The 13,609-nt window shown below is 46.0% G+C and overlaps 1 protein-coding gene across 5 annotated transcripts in view; it reads left to right on the top strand.

Moving 5' to 3' along the window:
* The window catches only part of LOC119449696 (sodium-dependent dopamine transporter), a 145,400-nt gene that overhangs the window by 65,238 nt on the left and 66,553 nt on the right, over nucleotides 1-13,609 (top strand). The window contains exon 2 of one of the 5 annotated variants that reach the window (XM_049665381.1): nucleotides 4,058-4,268. The exons of 2 other annotated variants lie outside the window; for them this stretch is intronic. In XM_049665381.1, the coding sequence (XP_049521338.1) occupies nucleotides 4,188-4,268 (81 nt within the window). In that variant the 5' untranslated portion in view covers nucleotides 4,058-4,187. Of the gene's footprint in view, nucleotides 1-3,540; nucleotides 3,979-4,057; nucleotides 4,269-4,928; nucleotides 5,256-13,609 lie in introns of those variants that run through there. 2 more of the 5 variants (XM_049665380.1, XM_049665384.1) reach the window with 2 other exon arrangements.

The following is a 13,609-nucleotide window of genomic DNA, read 5'->3' as shown; positions in this document are numbered from 1 at the left end:
TGCGATATGCAAAGGGCTATATTTGCATATTACATATGTATTAGGCAAATGTCCGTTCTAATCTCCTACATTTTGTTATCCTCTCTCCCTGTCATTTGAGCCTCTACCTGTAACTTGACAGCTGCAGCTTCGTTATTCCTTTCGTGTTTTCAATAAATAACCACCTAATAACCACTTTCGCCATGCGCAGCCCGCGCATGGCGAAAGTGGTGCATACACTAAGAAGGGTTAAGGGTTAACAGGGTTAAACATTTTTGGAGCGTGGTGCCGCAACGGAGTACCACTCGCTCATGCAGCTGGCGGGCAAGCACTGCAAATGTACAGGAGGCTGCTTGCACCTTGCACCCTTTCCTCCTTCAACGAGTCTCAATTATCCAATGGTTGTATCTGCGTCGCTGTGATGCTGCAGCAAAGAATTTTGGTATCACTGTTAGGAGGCGAAAAACAACGTTGCCTTGACTGCATTGACCTTGCTTTCGACCTTTAAAACGTCTTAGTTACATACCGAGTGACATCAGATCGCTTGAATGTTACGACGTAATTTAGCCGTCATTTCACCTACCTTGGCGAGACGCCGATGCAAACGGCGTGTTTCGAAATTGCTTTGAGTGCTATTGCGTTGATGAGCTTCCGCTGTAGCGAACCGACCGCGCGAGACATTACACGCCGCCGCACGTCACCGTAGACGGCGCTGCGTGGGACTCCATTACGGGCAGCCGCTCCCATTTGTGCGTATACACCACTCACGCCATTTACTCTAGGAAACGACAATCATCGCCCTTTACTTGGAATATGTGCTGACACTGGCGTATTTAGCACTCAAGGTTACTTGCTTGTACATCCAGCGCGGCGGTTTGCACCAAGTCTGCTTTCTTCATCGGCAGAACATGATACGAGAAACGATAGATATAGATTTTTTTTACACCTTTCTGGTGGCGAGGAGGAACGTGGCCTCTAATTCAGTGCAATTTCCCCGCCGCACGGCCTTCTTAGCTCCTCGCAGTGGCATGTGCGGACCTTCAGGGTTTCCAGCAGCAGCTCGCAGCGGTATATATGGTGCTATTGCGAAATACTGGGATTCTAACATGTTTCAAGTGGGATTGATGTCATGTCAGGTGACTCAAGGCTAATCGCGACTTATAGGTGCTGTTTTCGGCGGCAAAAATAACTTTCGGAAGCTGAACGTATATTAGCAGCCGAACTATGTGAAGTGCGTCTTCAGCCGTGGCGTCCGTTTCAGCTGTTTCAGCTGGCCGTACGGTCATTGATTTGTCGACGTGCAGGATCCAGTTCATCGCGAGTTCACAGTTCTGCAGCACTCACTTTTTTGAAGAGCAGGCGTCGTCAGGACTATAGTAGGTGATAAATTGCTTTTGTATGCAGCGCTCGATAGCACGGACGCGCAGAAGTAAAAATGATACAGTGCTGTGGTATGGTCGCGTCTGCAGGTCTTTGTTCTTGAATGCTGCGAGATAGGTGATTAACAAGTTAGCACTGCCATTGCAAGATTACTCTGATGTGCAACATTTACTTCTCCAACTCATGGTTGTGTACGCCCGAAATAAATACGTCTAAACATAACAAGTTAATTTGGGCGAGTTGGTTCATCTTGAGTATAAGAAGACGAGGACAATAATGCGTCCTTGATGTTGTGTTTGTTTTCGATTCTTGTCCTTGTCTTCTTCGCGCTGCTTCGCTCTGCTTCATGCTGTACAGGTTCTAAACATAGGTGCGAATTCCAAAAAAATTAAGAAAATAAAATTTTGTCGTGTCTTGCTCTAAATATAACGTAGCCATCCAGTGATTCGCGTCGTTTCTATAGCACTAAGCAACCACACGACACTTCTTTGCGCCAATTAAATTTGAATAGGAGAGCGTATGCCCCGCTAAGCGAAGCCATTTGCTAAATAGATGTCGTGAGACAGAGCAGTACACAACGTAATCATTACATTTGAAAACACAACCACCACATACACGAAGATGCACTCGGAAAAAAATACTTAAAAAGACCGTGAAAAAGAAGTTATCATGCAGCGCGCCGAATGGCTCTTCTAGCACAGCCAAGCACCGCTACAGCCAACCGTACATATACCAGTATGGCGGTTTTTTCCGGCCGGCCTGACGATAGATGGCGGCAAGATAGTCTATAGGGGTTCAGCGGAGCTCCTCATGCGGTGCCATATTCGTCGCAGTAATAATCCTTTCATGCCAGTGGGGAAAACATTATGCAAATTCAACGCACATCTTGGAATCTGTGTGAAGCAAAGTCTTCGTGAAGTGATCAATAAAATGTTATAAATTTGCCCCTTTCCTTGCTACGTCATTGGCGTAAAGGAAACTGGCGCGCGCTCATGTGCTCCCGCGCACCCCTACTACGCGATGTGACACACGCAGCCATCATCTCGAACAACTAGCTGGCGTTGGCTCGATAAACTTGCTATTGCGCTTTTCTTTAAACCACGGTCAGCAACACTTCCAGTTGAAGTGTCATTACAGACAAAGAACTGTTCAGTTCCATCGTCGACAAGCAGCACTTTTATCGTCCTTTTTTTCCTGGCGAGCTGATGGCGCGGTTTCCTTGACACGGCCAAACTCTGTGTTTAATTATTTCTCACTGCTCGCGCTTGTCATCCAGGAAGTTTTCGCTTTTTTCTATTACAGCGCAGCGCCAGAGCTTCAGAGAAAAGTTTTTTTTTCTTCCAATTTGATTCAAGTTATCATTTTTGTAGTGTGGGGGTTGAGGACACTGTGATCAACCTTGCTGTATGGTCACCTCTGTCAGACCGAGTTGATGCCGATGACAAAACTCTGCTGTCCGCCTTTGTCGCTGCTTATCGCGCTTCCCTGCCTTCAGGTGTGATATGCTATTGTGGCGACGCCTGCTTCTCTCCCGCTATCTTTTTGCACAATATAATTTAGAAACTTCTGTGTGTGCGGCGTCATTTGGGAGTTTTAGAAATAGGGGAGCAAAGTTAAGAGGCGCTACCGGCCAGGCGTACAAAAGAACGCAGAAAGCGCACAAAGAAGTTCGGGTTTTCGGCTACGCAATGCGGCTTAGGGACGCTATTTCTAAAACTCCCTACTGTAGTCACGTTGCTTGTGTACTGCACGTGGTCACTCCAGTGCTACCAACAGATATGACCCAGCGCGTAGTCTCCCTTCCCAGATCCCTTCCGCACGCTCCTTCGTATCTCTTCGCGCCGTTGCATTCCGTTCGTTGTTCAGCCGCTATCGTTAATCGACACCTCTGGCCAGCTATGAACGCCTGGCTGAAAGTGCACTCCTGTCCCTATCTACGGTCCTCCAGGACAAAAAAGAAACACAGCGAGAGCACAAGAAAAATACATTCAAAGAAACGAAACCAGCAAACGTCATAATCTCCTGCGCTCTCTCCCAGCCGCACGACGGCGTTTTTTGGAATGGACGCAATTGTGTCTGTGTGTGCGTACGGAGCCGCACCTAAAGAGAACCCCCCCCCCCCCCCCCCTTTCCTACGCTCTAGCTCCTCTAGCCCTCACCTCCCGCAGCACCGAAAGAGGCGCCAATCTAATGCGAGCGAAACTCAGCTCAGGCTTACGCGCGCGCACACACACACGCACAAGCACACGCACGCAGGCGTACGCATCCACGCAGCACATCCGCCGTGCTCTGGTGGAGTCAAGATCGCGTCATCCCGAGGTGGCTGATCGCGTGCTTCCAGCCTCCCAAGGCGTGTGTGTGTGGCCGTGCTCCGGCATCCTTCGGTGCTGTGGCGTCGACGGCTCTCGAGTCTCCTGTCGCCACCCCCGAGTCGCCCCGTTTTCTTTTCTTTAAAACAAAACTCCACTACCGGAAGAGACTGTCCATCGGCAGTGCAGAAAGCCAGGAGCAGCCATGTTGCAGGCAGCGAGACGTTTCAGCACCGCGGTCGGGACCTCTTCGAATCCCATGCTCCTGGCCGCGAGGCGCTTTAGCACGGCGGTCATCAAAAACCTTGGGGTGAGTGTTGCCTCACGCTTTGCTGGTCTTTCTTTTTTTTTTCCTTTCGTCCTACCCGTGGTTGTCGGGACGGACTTAGGTCGTGGTGGTGGAGGAGGAGGTGGAGGTGTGGCGAAAAGTGTGGCCAGTCCTATGGAGCAAGAAGTGCGGCCGGTGCTGGGCTGAGACTTGACGATCGAGACAGCTTTTGGGCACATAAAACTGTCAAGATGCCGGACTTGGTTACGCTCGGTTTTTCGAACCGGCGTTACTTGCCGATGTACCTGTCCAATGAGAGCTACACCATTGAGGTAAGTAGGTATCCCCCACAAGTCTGAGCGTCTGCTGCACTAACCGAACTATGTGCACCACATGTTTACTAACCTTCCTCGCCGTTTATGGCCTGCTCAAGGCCGCGCGTGGGTGGTTGAAAAGCGCTAGAGGAAAAGCGATGGCCAGCTTCTCTGGTCAAGCTGGGGCCGTTTTTCTCACGACTGCTTCGTGAGAGGATGTCGTCATGCTTTGTGTATGTGGCAAGTGAGTTGCACGGATCTCTGCAAGCTGGAGGAAGTTTTGTTAAAAGAAAGATTGTAATCCACCTGAGAGTACCAGCCTTGTCTATTCCGACTGTTCATTTCATGTTTTCTGCTGGTGGATTTAAACTGACTTGTTTCTATCAGACCAACGAAACACGCGACCCTGAGCCCAAATGGGCAAAGATAACATAGCCTTCTTTCTTTCTTTCTTTCTTTCTTTCTTTCTTTCTTTCTTTCTTTCTTTCTTTCTTTCTTTCTTTCTTTCTTTCTTTCTTTCTTTCTTTCTCTCTTTCTTTCTATCTCTGCACGCAGTCAGCAGCAAGAAGTTGCTGCAAAGCGGTTTGTGGGAAGCACTGTTAAACTTGCGCCCGCTGCACAGGATTAAGCTGGTCAGGTCCGTTCCCCGCAATCGTTGCAGGTCGCATCAGAGTCGGTCTAACGCCTGCTCTGGCATTTCTTGAGCGCAAGGGCTTACGGATTACCTGAGAAGAGGTCGAGAAGGAACACTAAAACCATATTGAACGTGAGCCAAGAGAAGCGGCTCGCGGCGTGCGCGATCGCCAAGGAACGATTAGCCTTTGCTGCGCAGAAAGGGACTCGCGCCACAATTTCTTTTGTCCTACATGTGCGCCCGCTGGCGTTACTGACTGTAGTCGCTTCGCTTGTCGCTGGGGCAACTAGCGAGTCTTCACGAGTGCCAGGTTTCACAAGGGCGTATAGTTAGCCGGCCAAACTATAATTGGCGTACTCAGAGGAAGCCACGTAAGTTGGAAAATTTATCAGTATACGATTTGTCCTTTACGTTTTTCCATTATATGCTTGCCCAGCGTGGTTATCTAAACACCGCTTTTCTTGCGGTGACGTAGCAGCGAGCTTTACTTAAGCCCGGGTAGGGGCACTATTCTTTCTTCGCACTAATCTCGTGCAACGCATTAGTATTTTTTTTTCCCCGGGAGCCTGCTATGCGTTTTCAGGTAAGCGAAGAGATATAATTGGGCAGGATGACGTTAGCTCCTTGACGAACGTAGAAAGATGTCGACGAAGAAGAGTAACATTAATCTTCTGCGTGCGCCGCGCCGTTCGCGCACTTTTCATTACGTCACAGATCCTCACCGACTTTAATGTTTTGTTAGCGTTAGTGTGCTGCAAACGCCTTTTGGTAACTGCTTATTTAGCTTGAACGCTTGTTCCTCATTAATAAAAAAAGTCGAGCTTGTGTTGCGCTCTTTGTAATCGCCCGCACTATTATTTACATGCTGAGCCATAGCTGATCAGTTTGCTGTATAAACTGATTGACAGAACTTATAGTGTTCTGGTTTCAGTCGCAGAAACTTGCTGTAACACGTAACTATTCCGGACTTCTTCTTTCTTTTTTTTTTTTTTGAGTGAGATCTTGAGTGCTTTGCTACTTGGTTTGTTAGCGTGTCATATCACCAACTTCGTGTCTGCCTTTCATGTGTAAGGGGAGTTTAAGGCATCATTACTCTGGTTCGGCGTGTCTTTGAATTTACGTTAGGGTGTATCTGGTGGCGGCCGCAGACAACAAGTAAAAAGAAGCAAATATGCAACTCTTCTGGATCTTCAGCTTACTCAGGGAAAAGAAAACTAAGAAGCGAACTTCAGCTGGTGCTTCTCAGGCAGTAAATTTGTTAGGCGAGCAAACCTACACGAATACAGAACCACGGTGAACTGTTGCATATGACGTGGATAGGAAATCACATGTAAAGAACTCCTCGAATCAAAGTTGCAGCAGCGTTGGAGAATCATAACCGTGTAATAATTGCCCTTGCCGCTGACGCCGCACCCATTCAGCCATCGTTTTTTTTTTCAGCGCATCCATTGATCAGGCTGTAATGACGGGGCCCAAGCTGCGCTATAGCTATAATTGTTTGGCGAGAATGTATAATTAGACTATTTACTCTTCGAGTCGTCGTTGTCTGATAATTTGGACGCCCCGTCCTTGATTTATTATGCGCGAGAGAGCTTTGATATTTGATACGCAACTTCTGGGAGCTAATACTACAGCTACGTTGTTTCGCGCCAATCGTTTCAGATGCGCCTTGCAGAACCTTGTGGAACTGGTTCTGCAAATCTGTGTTGGTTGGAATGTCGGCGCGTCTTAATTTCTGCCAGTTGTTTATCATTGCGCCGAACGTCAATACACATTCAGATGATTAAAATCTCCCCTTCCTTTCGAAGAAGAGGGGTCGTGATTAAACGCCAATTCATGATTGACTCGTTGGCTACCTTGTACGCGCATGGAAAGCTGGAAGCGTTCTTGCAAATTTATTCCCATTTCTTTAATATACTGCGATTGTATTATATAACAAGCAGCGTACGATACAGCATACAGTGCGCAGAGGGTTTTGTAGAATTATTTTGGGGGGTTTTTAATAGCAGAAGAGGATTATTTCTTATCATGGTATTTAAACATACGGCCAGAATTTTGGTTTCAACAGTTCAAGGACGAGATTTCTTTCACCAGCATGCTTCACATCCACATTATTTTCTCTTTTTCTCACTTGTATAAAGCATAAAGTCATGAAACAGTGCTTTATTCCTATGAAATTGCTTAACATTACTCGTACAGACGTCCACACTCTTTCCTTGAGTGTTTGAGCGCCACACTGCAAAGCAAATAAGGAGAAATACCGAGAGAGAGAGAGATAATTTATTTGAAAGAAGGCAGAGATGTCGGCCTGAGATAGCGCGCCTTAGCCTGCTACTCTGCACAGGGGGAGGGGAAAGGGGACATAAAGGTGTGATGTGGGATGATGATGACATAGAAGAGGAATGAACAACGGTGAAAGCAAGTTCAACATTCTGTTTAGGAACATTCAGACATGTCATTCATAAAGTCACTACTGGTGTCCAGACCTTGTCTGCTTTCACTATTTCAAACGACCCCTTCAGATAAAAAACACCAAAGTATAGTCGGGTACAACTTAAGAAGGCAGGAGAGGCCCCGCCCAGATGACCGAAGCGCAGCAGCCGATTTCCTCCGCGCCTAAAGAAATAGTCCCGCTGACGCGACTCGCCCTGGCTTGAAGCGCGGGCTGCCATGTTCTCCGTCGGCGGGGACACCGGCCGTCCGGCTCATGACGCAAATATTTAGTGCGCGCCCATTGGTGGAGGCTCGTATGCATCCGCCTTTGAGGGGGCAAATGCCGCTGCCTTCTAAAGTTGTACCCGACTATAGATACTTATAGGCTCGGGATACCGCGCTGAACGCTGACATACCTACTGTTCAGGTGACTATGCGGGTCATCACAAGCATTGTCTTTCAAAACAAGCATAAACGCAAAGGTTTTAAAGACGTTTCACGTCAAAATAATGCTTTATTCGTCTCGCAGCGCACCACTTAAGCGCCCGAGGCAAGAGTGTGGACGTCTGTACATCCCAGTGTAAAATTGTGCACGCTGTTTGGTTGATTTTCACATGCTTTCCGCATTGCGTTAATTTCCCTTCAGCTTACAAAGGATAGGACAAATACAGAGCTTTAAGGAACTTTACTAATTTTGATTGATTGATGGATTTCATTTAACGTCCCCAATAAATGCCTCAGCTATGACAGACGCCATAGTGTATTAAGTTTATCCATTCGTATTAATTAATTTTAACCTCTTGGGGTTCTTAAGCGCGTACCTAACTCGTATGTACGCGACCCGTATTGGGGGGCCGCCCGCTGTTTCGTCTTCTGCAAATATGTCGGACTGATATTTCAGAGGCGACTAGATAGTTTGACCAAGTGCTCGAATTCGGGGTGGCACATCTGATATTCGCCACCGTCGGCATTCTAATACAGTTTGGCCTTTCTCGAACGGTTCGTGCGTGCATAATTGTGCCAGGGCGAACCCGATCCAAGCCTATGCTTCCTACTCAACAGTTGTCCGTACTTTGACCAAAGGAGGAATGAAACGCCAGGTTGAGAAGAAACAATCATCGCGTCGTTGACCAAATCCAAGGTTCTTCTTTCATTTTCACATCTTTTCTTTGTTTTCAGTTTCTAATTTTCCTTTATCTCTCGGTGCGTCCTATTATTGATCATTCTGAAATACCCGCCTCTACGATAGCCTTTTTCTTTAGACTTTTGTCAGCCGACAAAGAGCAACGACATCTCTAAGCCGGGTTTGGGCGCGCTTGACGATACAGCCAGGCTCACATGACCCTGTGCTACGCAACCTACGCCTTTTCACAGATATACAGATATAAAAGAGGTTAGACAAACATTTAGCTTTTGTTTTCTATTCAATCCCTCTCTTCCCCTTACGTTGAAACAACGCTTCCAAAGTTCCGCGTATTACGGTCTTTGCCATGCCACCGATATCACTGCAACGCCTGACCGCGCGTCGCACGTGATTGCCTACTACGGCGAGTGCAACTTATCAATTAAGCGATCCACCGTGAACGACTACGTGCGTAAGCACTTTTTTTTTCTCGATAGCGTCTATCTGAATGAATCGAAGCAAAAGAAGACATCTAAGTGGCCCTTGCATTGCGCACCTATCGGGCGCTTACGGCGGGTACTAGACAGCTGAGAACAATAGGAGCTCACAACCGTTGTGTCTGAAGTCATTCAAGTTGCAGCTGTGCTACGCAGACAGTGAAAAATGCAGACATGAGGACAGGGTCAATAGGGTGAATGTGCTACCACACAAACAAAAGAATAGGCTGCCCAGTTCCGTGACTATTTCAATTACTGTCCCGTCTTTTCAGAATATGCATTGCAGTATTATCCTAGAACTAATAGAAAATTGCATTATTAATATATTAAAACGCTAAATATACACCAAGAGTAATGACATTAAAATATAAGCATTTCATAATCAATGGAATTTGAGCTATTAGACTGGGGAGGCTTAGGAGTGAGGATCAACGGCGAATATCTCAGCAGCCGTCGGTTTGCAGATGGCAATGGCTATAATGTATGACGTTATAAAGGTGGTAATCATAACAGCAGCTGAGCAGTGTACCTATGCAAATAATTAGTATAAGGAGCGTGAACATGAAAATTTAGAATTGGAAAGGCACAGAAAGCCAGCAGGAACAGCAAAATGTGGAGGATAATCATAGTAAAAGATTATGATATGAATTATGTGACGTGCATCTTGAGCAGTCGTTTAAAGCTTGTTAAGCATGTGGCAGCCTTAATGTGAATTTGTCAGTCATTCGAAAATTTAATGCTGAGGATTGGATTACGTGCTACCAATATATAGTACGAACCCTTGGAATAAGATTGTTTTGACTGGAAAATTTAAAGTTATTAGATTCAATAATTTGCGCGGTGACTCTAGTGACCAACACATTAGAATCGTGAATCAGGTGGTAAGCCACGTTGCCTACGCTATATGCAGTGAGATTAAGCAAGGGCAAACGTTAAAGCTCTCTAAACGTAGGGGTGGTAGGGGCATACTTTGAAATGTGAGCTAAGATTCGCACAGCTTCACGTTGGATGTGTTGCAGTGGCATTAGGTCTCAAGGATATATTAAACCCCATGCATTTTTCGTTACAGTAATTGAAGCGATTGTATAAATTGAAAGTACGCTTTCATTTACTCCTTGATTTACCAGTATTCTCATCCTGAATTAAAGCAGAAAAGACTTCGAGGAGCAAGCCGCGAATCTTGTATTTTTTCGGCGTTTCTTCTTATATGGCTCTTTTAACACTTCGCACACCCGGCGTTGTAGCTTAGTGGCAATGACATTGCGCTGATGCTGAGTTGGAGGACGCTGGTGCGATCTTAGTCATGGCGGCGGCATTTTGATGGATGCGAAACGAAAATACCTTGTTGTCCGCATTACTAATAATTTTTCATGCAAGTTGCTTTATAATAACTAAAAGGTGTGTCAACCAAAGTCGACTAGAAACAAGACGAGGTTAACGTGCATGGTATGTGCATATATATGTACTGAAAGTTTTGCATGACATTTTTTAAAATATTTTAATCGTTTTATTGTTCGACCTTACATCTTTTCTGTACGCTCATTTCTTTTGTTTGTCGAGTGTTTTCATTCAGTCCTTTTCTTTTTTTTTTCAATAGACATGTACATATGTCAACGTTGTCTTCCACCACGTCAACTTCGTTTGACATGCTTTTCTTTTTACCAATAGGCCAGGTGGTCCCATCCGGAGATAGTTCAGTGTATGGTGTATGGTGTATGTTCAGTGTATATTTTAGACTATATTGACGCTAATTACGCCCATACCGTTAATTTTACTTACTCTGAGACTAATTCTTTATTCTTGGACCGTTGAGACCTACATTTTGATACCTTTTGCGACTCACTACAACGCTCTAGAGGCTCGAAAGGGCTGATTCTTGACCAAGTGGCCAGATAAATTCCCAGATCCCACGTACGCTAAACACGTGTAAAGTCTTCACCTTGTCTTCATAACGCTCGTGTACTTAGATTTAGGTGCACATTAAACAAACCCAGGTGGTCAAAATACATCCGTTGCCCTCCACTACGGCGTACTTTATAATCAGATCGTGGTTTTTGCACGTAAAAAGCCAGAATTTGATTTTGATTTAGCACTTCGGCGTAAGTGTGCGAAACCACGGCCATATGCAGTTGGCGCTCTGTTCAATTCTTTAGCACGTGACATGCATGGCTGGCGGAGCTCAAGTGGAACGGTTCCTGGCAGGTGTGTTTGCAAAGCGATGTTGGCCGGTTCTCATACGCGTAGCTATTCCTTTCCGAGTCGGTTGCTTCCTACCTGACTTCCTTCCTACAGACAGCAGTCGTTTATCGCATAGTCGATGTCTTTATAGCACTGTTTCCTTGTTTATTTTTTCGACAGTAAGCCATGCACGCAGTGCTCCATAGCCTATGCATTAGGCATCCCACACTCGAGCTAGAACGGCGCGTACTTCGATTGCATCGATAAACAGACCTGTCCTTGTTTTTATTCAATGCTTGCTCGTCATATCCCTTCGGGCGACATTTGCGGACTTCCAGGCGACCTGATCCATTGCACACATATGCACAGCATACACGTGTTGCGAATGTTCGCGGGCTTCGATCACCGCTCACCGTTGTCAACACTCAGCTAAAGGTAAATGTACTTCGCCACGATTCCATTTAATAATACGTCTTGAACATCGCGTATCGCATTCGCGAGATGTTACTCCTGTAATGTACGATGGATGCTATAAACACTTCAATCAAGCAAAAGCTCCAGGCGCACTGCCTTGGGCTTTTTGATTCAGCAGTGCTGATCTGCTGGTCTGCCCTACGGTGCTGTCAATTTTCACTCACTGATGTTCCGTAGCCATGTGGACATTAAACAAGCTCCACTGCACTACTGGGAGACTCCTATGGTCATGCGTAAATCAGTCCTTTTCTTCCTTTTTTTTTCATATTATAAAGCACGGTACATGTAAGGTGAGGAAAACGAGAAACGTTATAGAATTCAATATCATGCTTAGTGAATGATGTGACTTCACTAACTTTCAGGTCAGCCGTAATGCAGGCTGAATCCGTTACGAAAGCACTTCAGATATACTCAAGTATCGCGAGAAACGCAAATGCCACCAACGCTAATAACTTACTTTTAGTGTTAGTAAACTACTAATTAGAGCATTTAACGTCATATATGTATCTGCATATGACATGCATGAGCGAATCAGTAGCGGAAGCTCAGCTTTAGCGTTCGCCACTGAAGCATAGTGTGCGCCCAAATGAATGAATACGAGCGTTTCTCTGCACAGAACCATAGGAACTCTTACTATGGCAACTTAGCGCAAAGTGAAGCACATACACTAAAAACACAACAAACAAAACAAAACAAAAAAATCACAAAAAAAGCGGTTGGCTGTTGAGGCATTTTTTTTTAGCGTAAACAAATAAAGAATGCCTCTATCTGTATCGGCGAAGTGTCAACAAGCCTGCCCACTTTCGACTATGATCTTATGAATACCGTACTTTAACATGCGCGATTTCTGTGTCATTGTTCTCCTGTTAATAACAAGTTGACAGTAGCGTTCGTCCTCGTCTGTTTTTGGTTTGCGTATGTCCACCACTTTGAGCTAAGTTGTCATAGTAAGAATACAAGCCCAAAAGTTAGTCTGAACCACCGGAAATCAGCCGTGGCGCCCGTGTGTGAAACCTACCAGCTCGGAAAATTACAAGTCAGTTCTGCGGAAGCCCGCAAGGTAGACGGAGAATTATGAAAGGGAAAAATTTGTCATCCACCCGGCAGCCGCCGTAGCTACAAATGAAGGACGACTCCGATAAATCGTTTAATGACAAAAATTGAAAAAGACCCAAGTGACGAAAGCTGCTGCTTCCCTTTACTTATACGGCGGGCAGTCCTATACGGCGGGCCGGGCTACAAAGATGGTTCGGCTACTATCATAACTACTGTCGGGTGGATGCCATTTTAACGCGATAGCGTTTAGGGCCCCATGTCGCAGAAAATCCGGCGTCGGCGTCGGTATTTCCGCCCACGGCCGAGTAAATCATTCCCAACCACGCAGGCCATTCAAATATATTTTACCACTAAAGCTCACACTTTGTCTTGCATTCTTTACAAAGTTATTCCTCGGAATTTTGAGAGTGACAGCCCAGAAACAATTGTCATGAAACAAAACACCGACAGCACATGCCTTTTATGCTAAATCTTCTCAGGCTACGCGTCAACACCTGCGACAATCGACCGCGCCAAAGATCATCCTATCGAAACATACGTTGCAGTGGATTGTCTCAGGGCGCATTTCCGTCATCTTTCCCGCGTCCCCGATCATCACTTGGCGTTTTTGCCTTCGCAGAGACCTTGTTCCACGTTTTCTGAAGTTATCGTCACCAATCCCGAATGTCTTCCATCAGGATACATCCCAGCAGCAAGGCCTTCATTCCCCTTGTGGTGCCTGCAACAGCCTCAGGTGCGCCTAAGTATTCCGGCAGTAAAGAAGACCAATCACCCAAGAATAGCTCTGAAACAGATGACGCTGCTATTAATGAATGAGACCGACGGGGACCGAATACACATCTATACCAATGGTATCATCTATCAGCTCTTCAGGTACCGTTGTCATTCGGGCTACGAAAACCACACTCAAGTTAAAACTGTCACACGTGACAACATCAACGGCGGCAGAGCTTGCTGCCCTGCG

The sequence above is a fragment of the Dermacentor silvarum genome, chromosome 4, assembly GCF_013339745.2.
Source record: "Dermacentor silvarum isolate Dsil-2018 chromosome 4, BIME_Dsil_1.4, whole genome shotgun sequence".
Lineage (NCBI taxonomy): Eukaryota > Metazoa > Arthropoda > Arachnida > Ixodida > Ixodidae > Dermacentor > Dermacentor silvarum.
The sequence above is the reverse complement of the archived record's forward strand: the minus strand, read 5'-3'. Positions and strand labels throughout refer to the sequence as shown.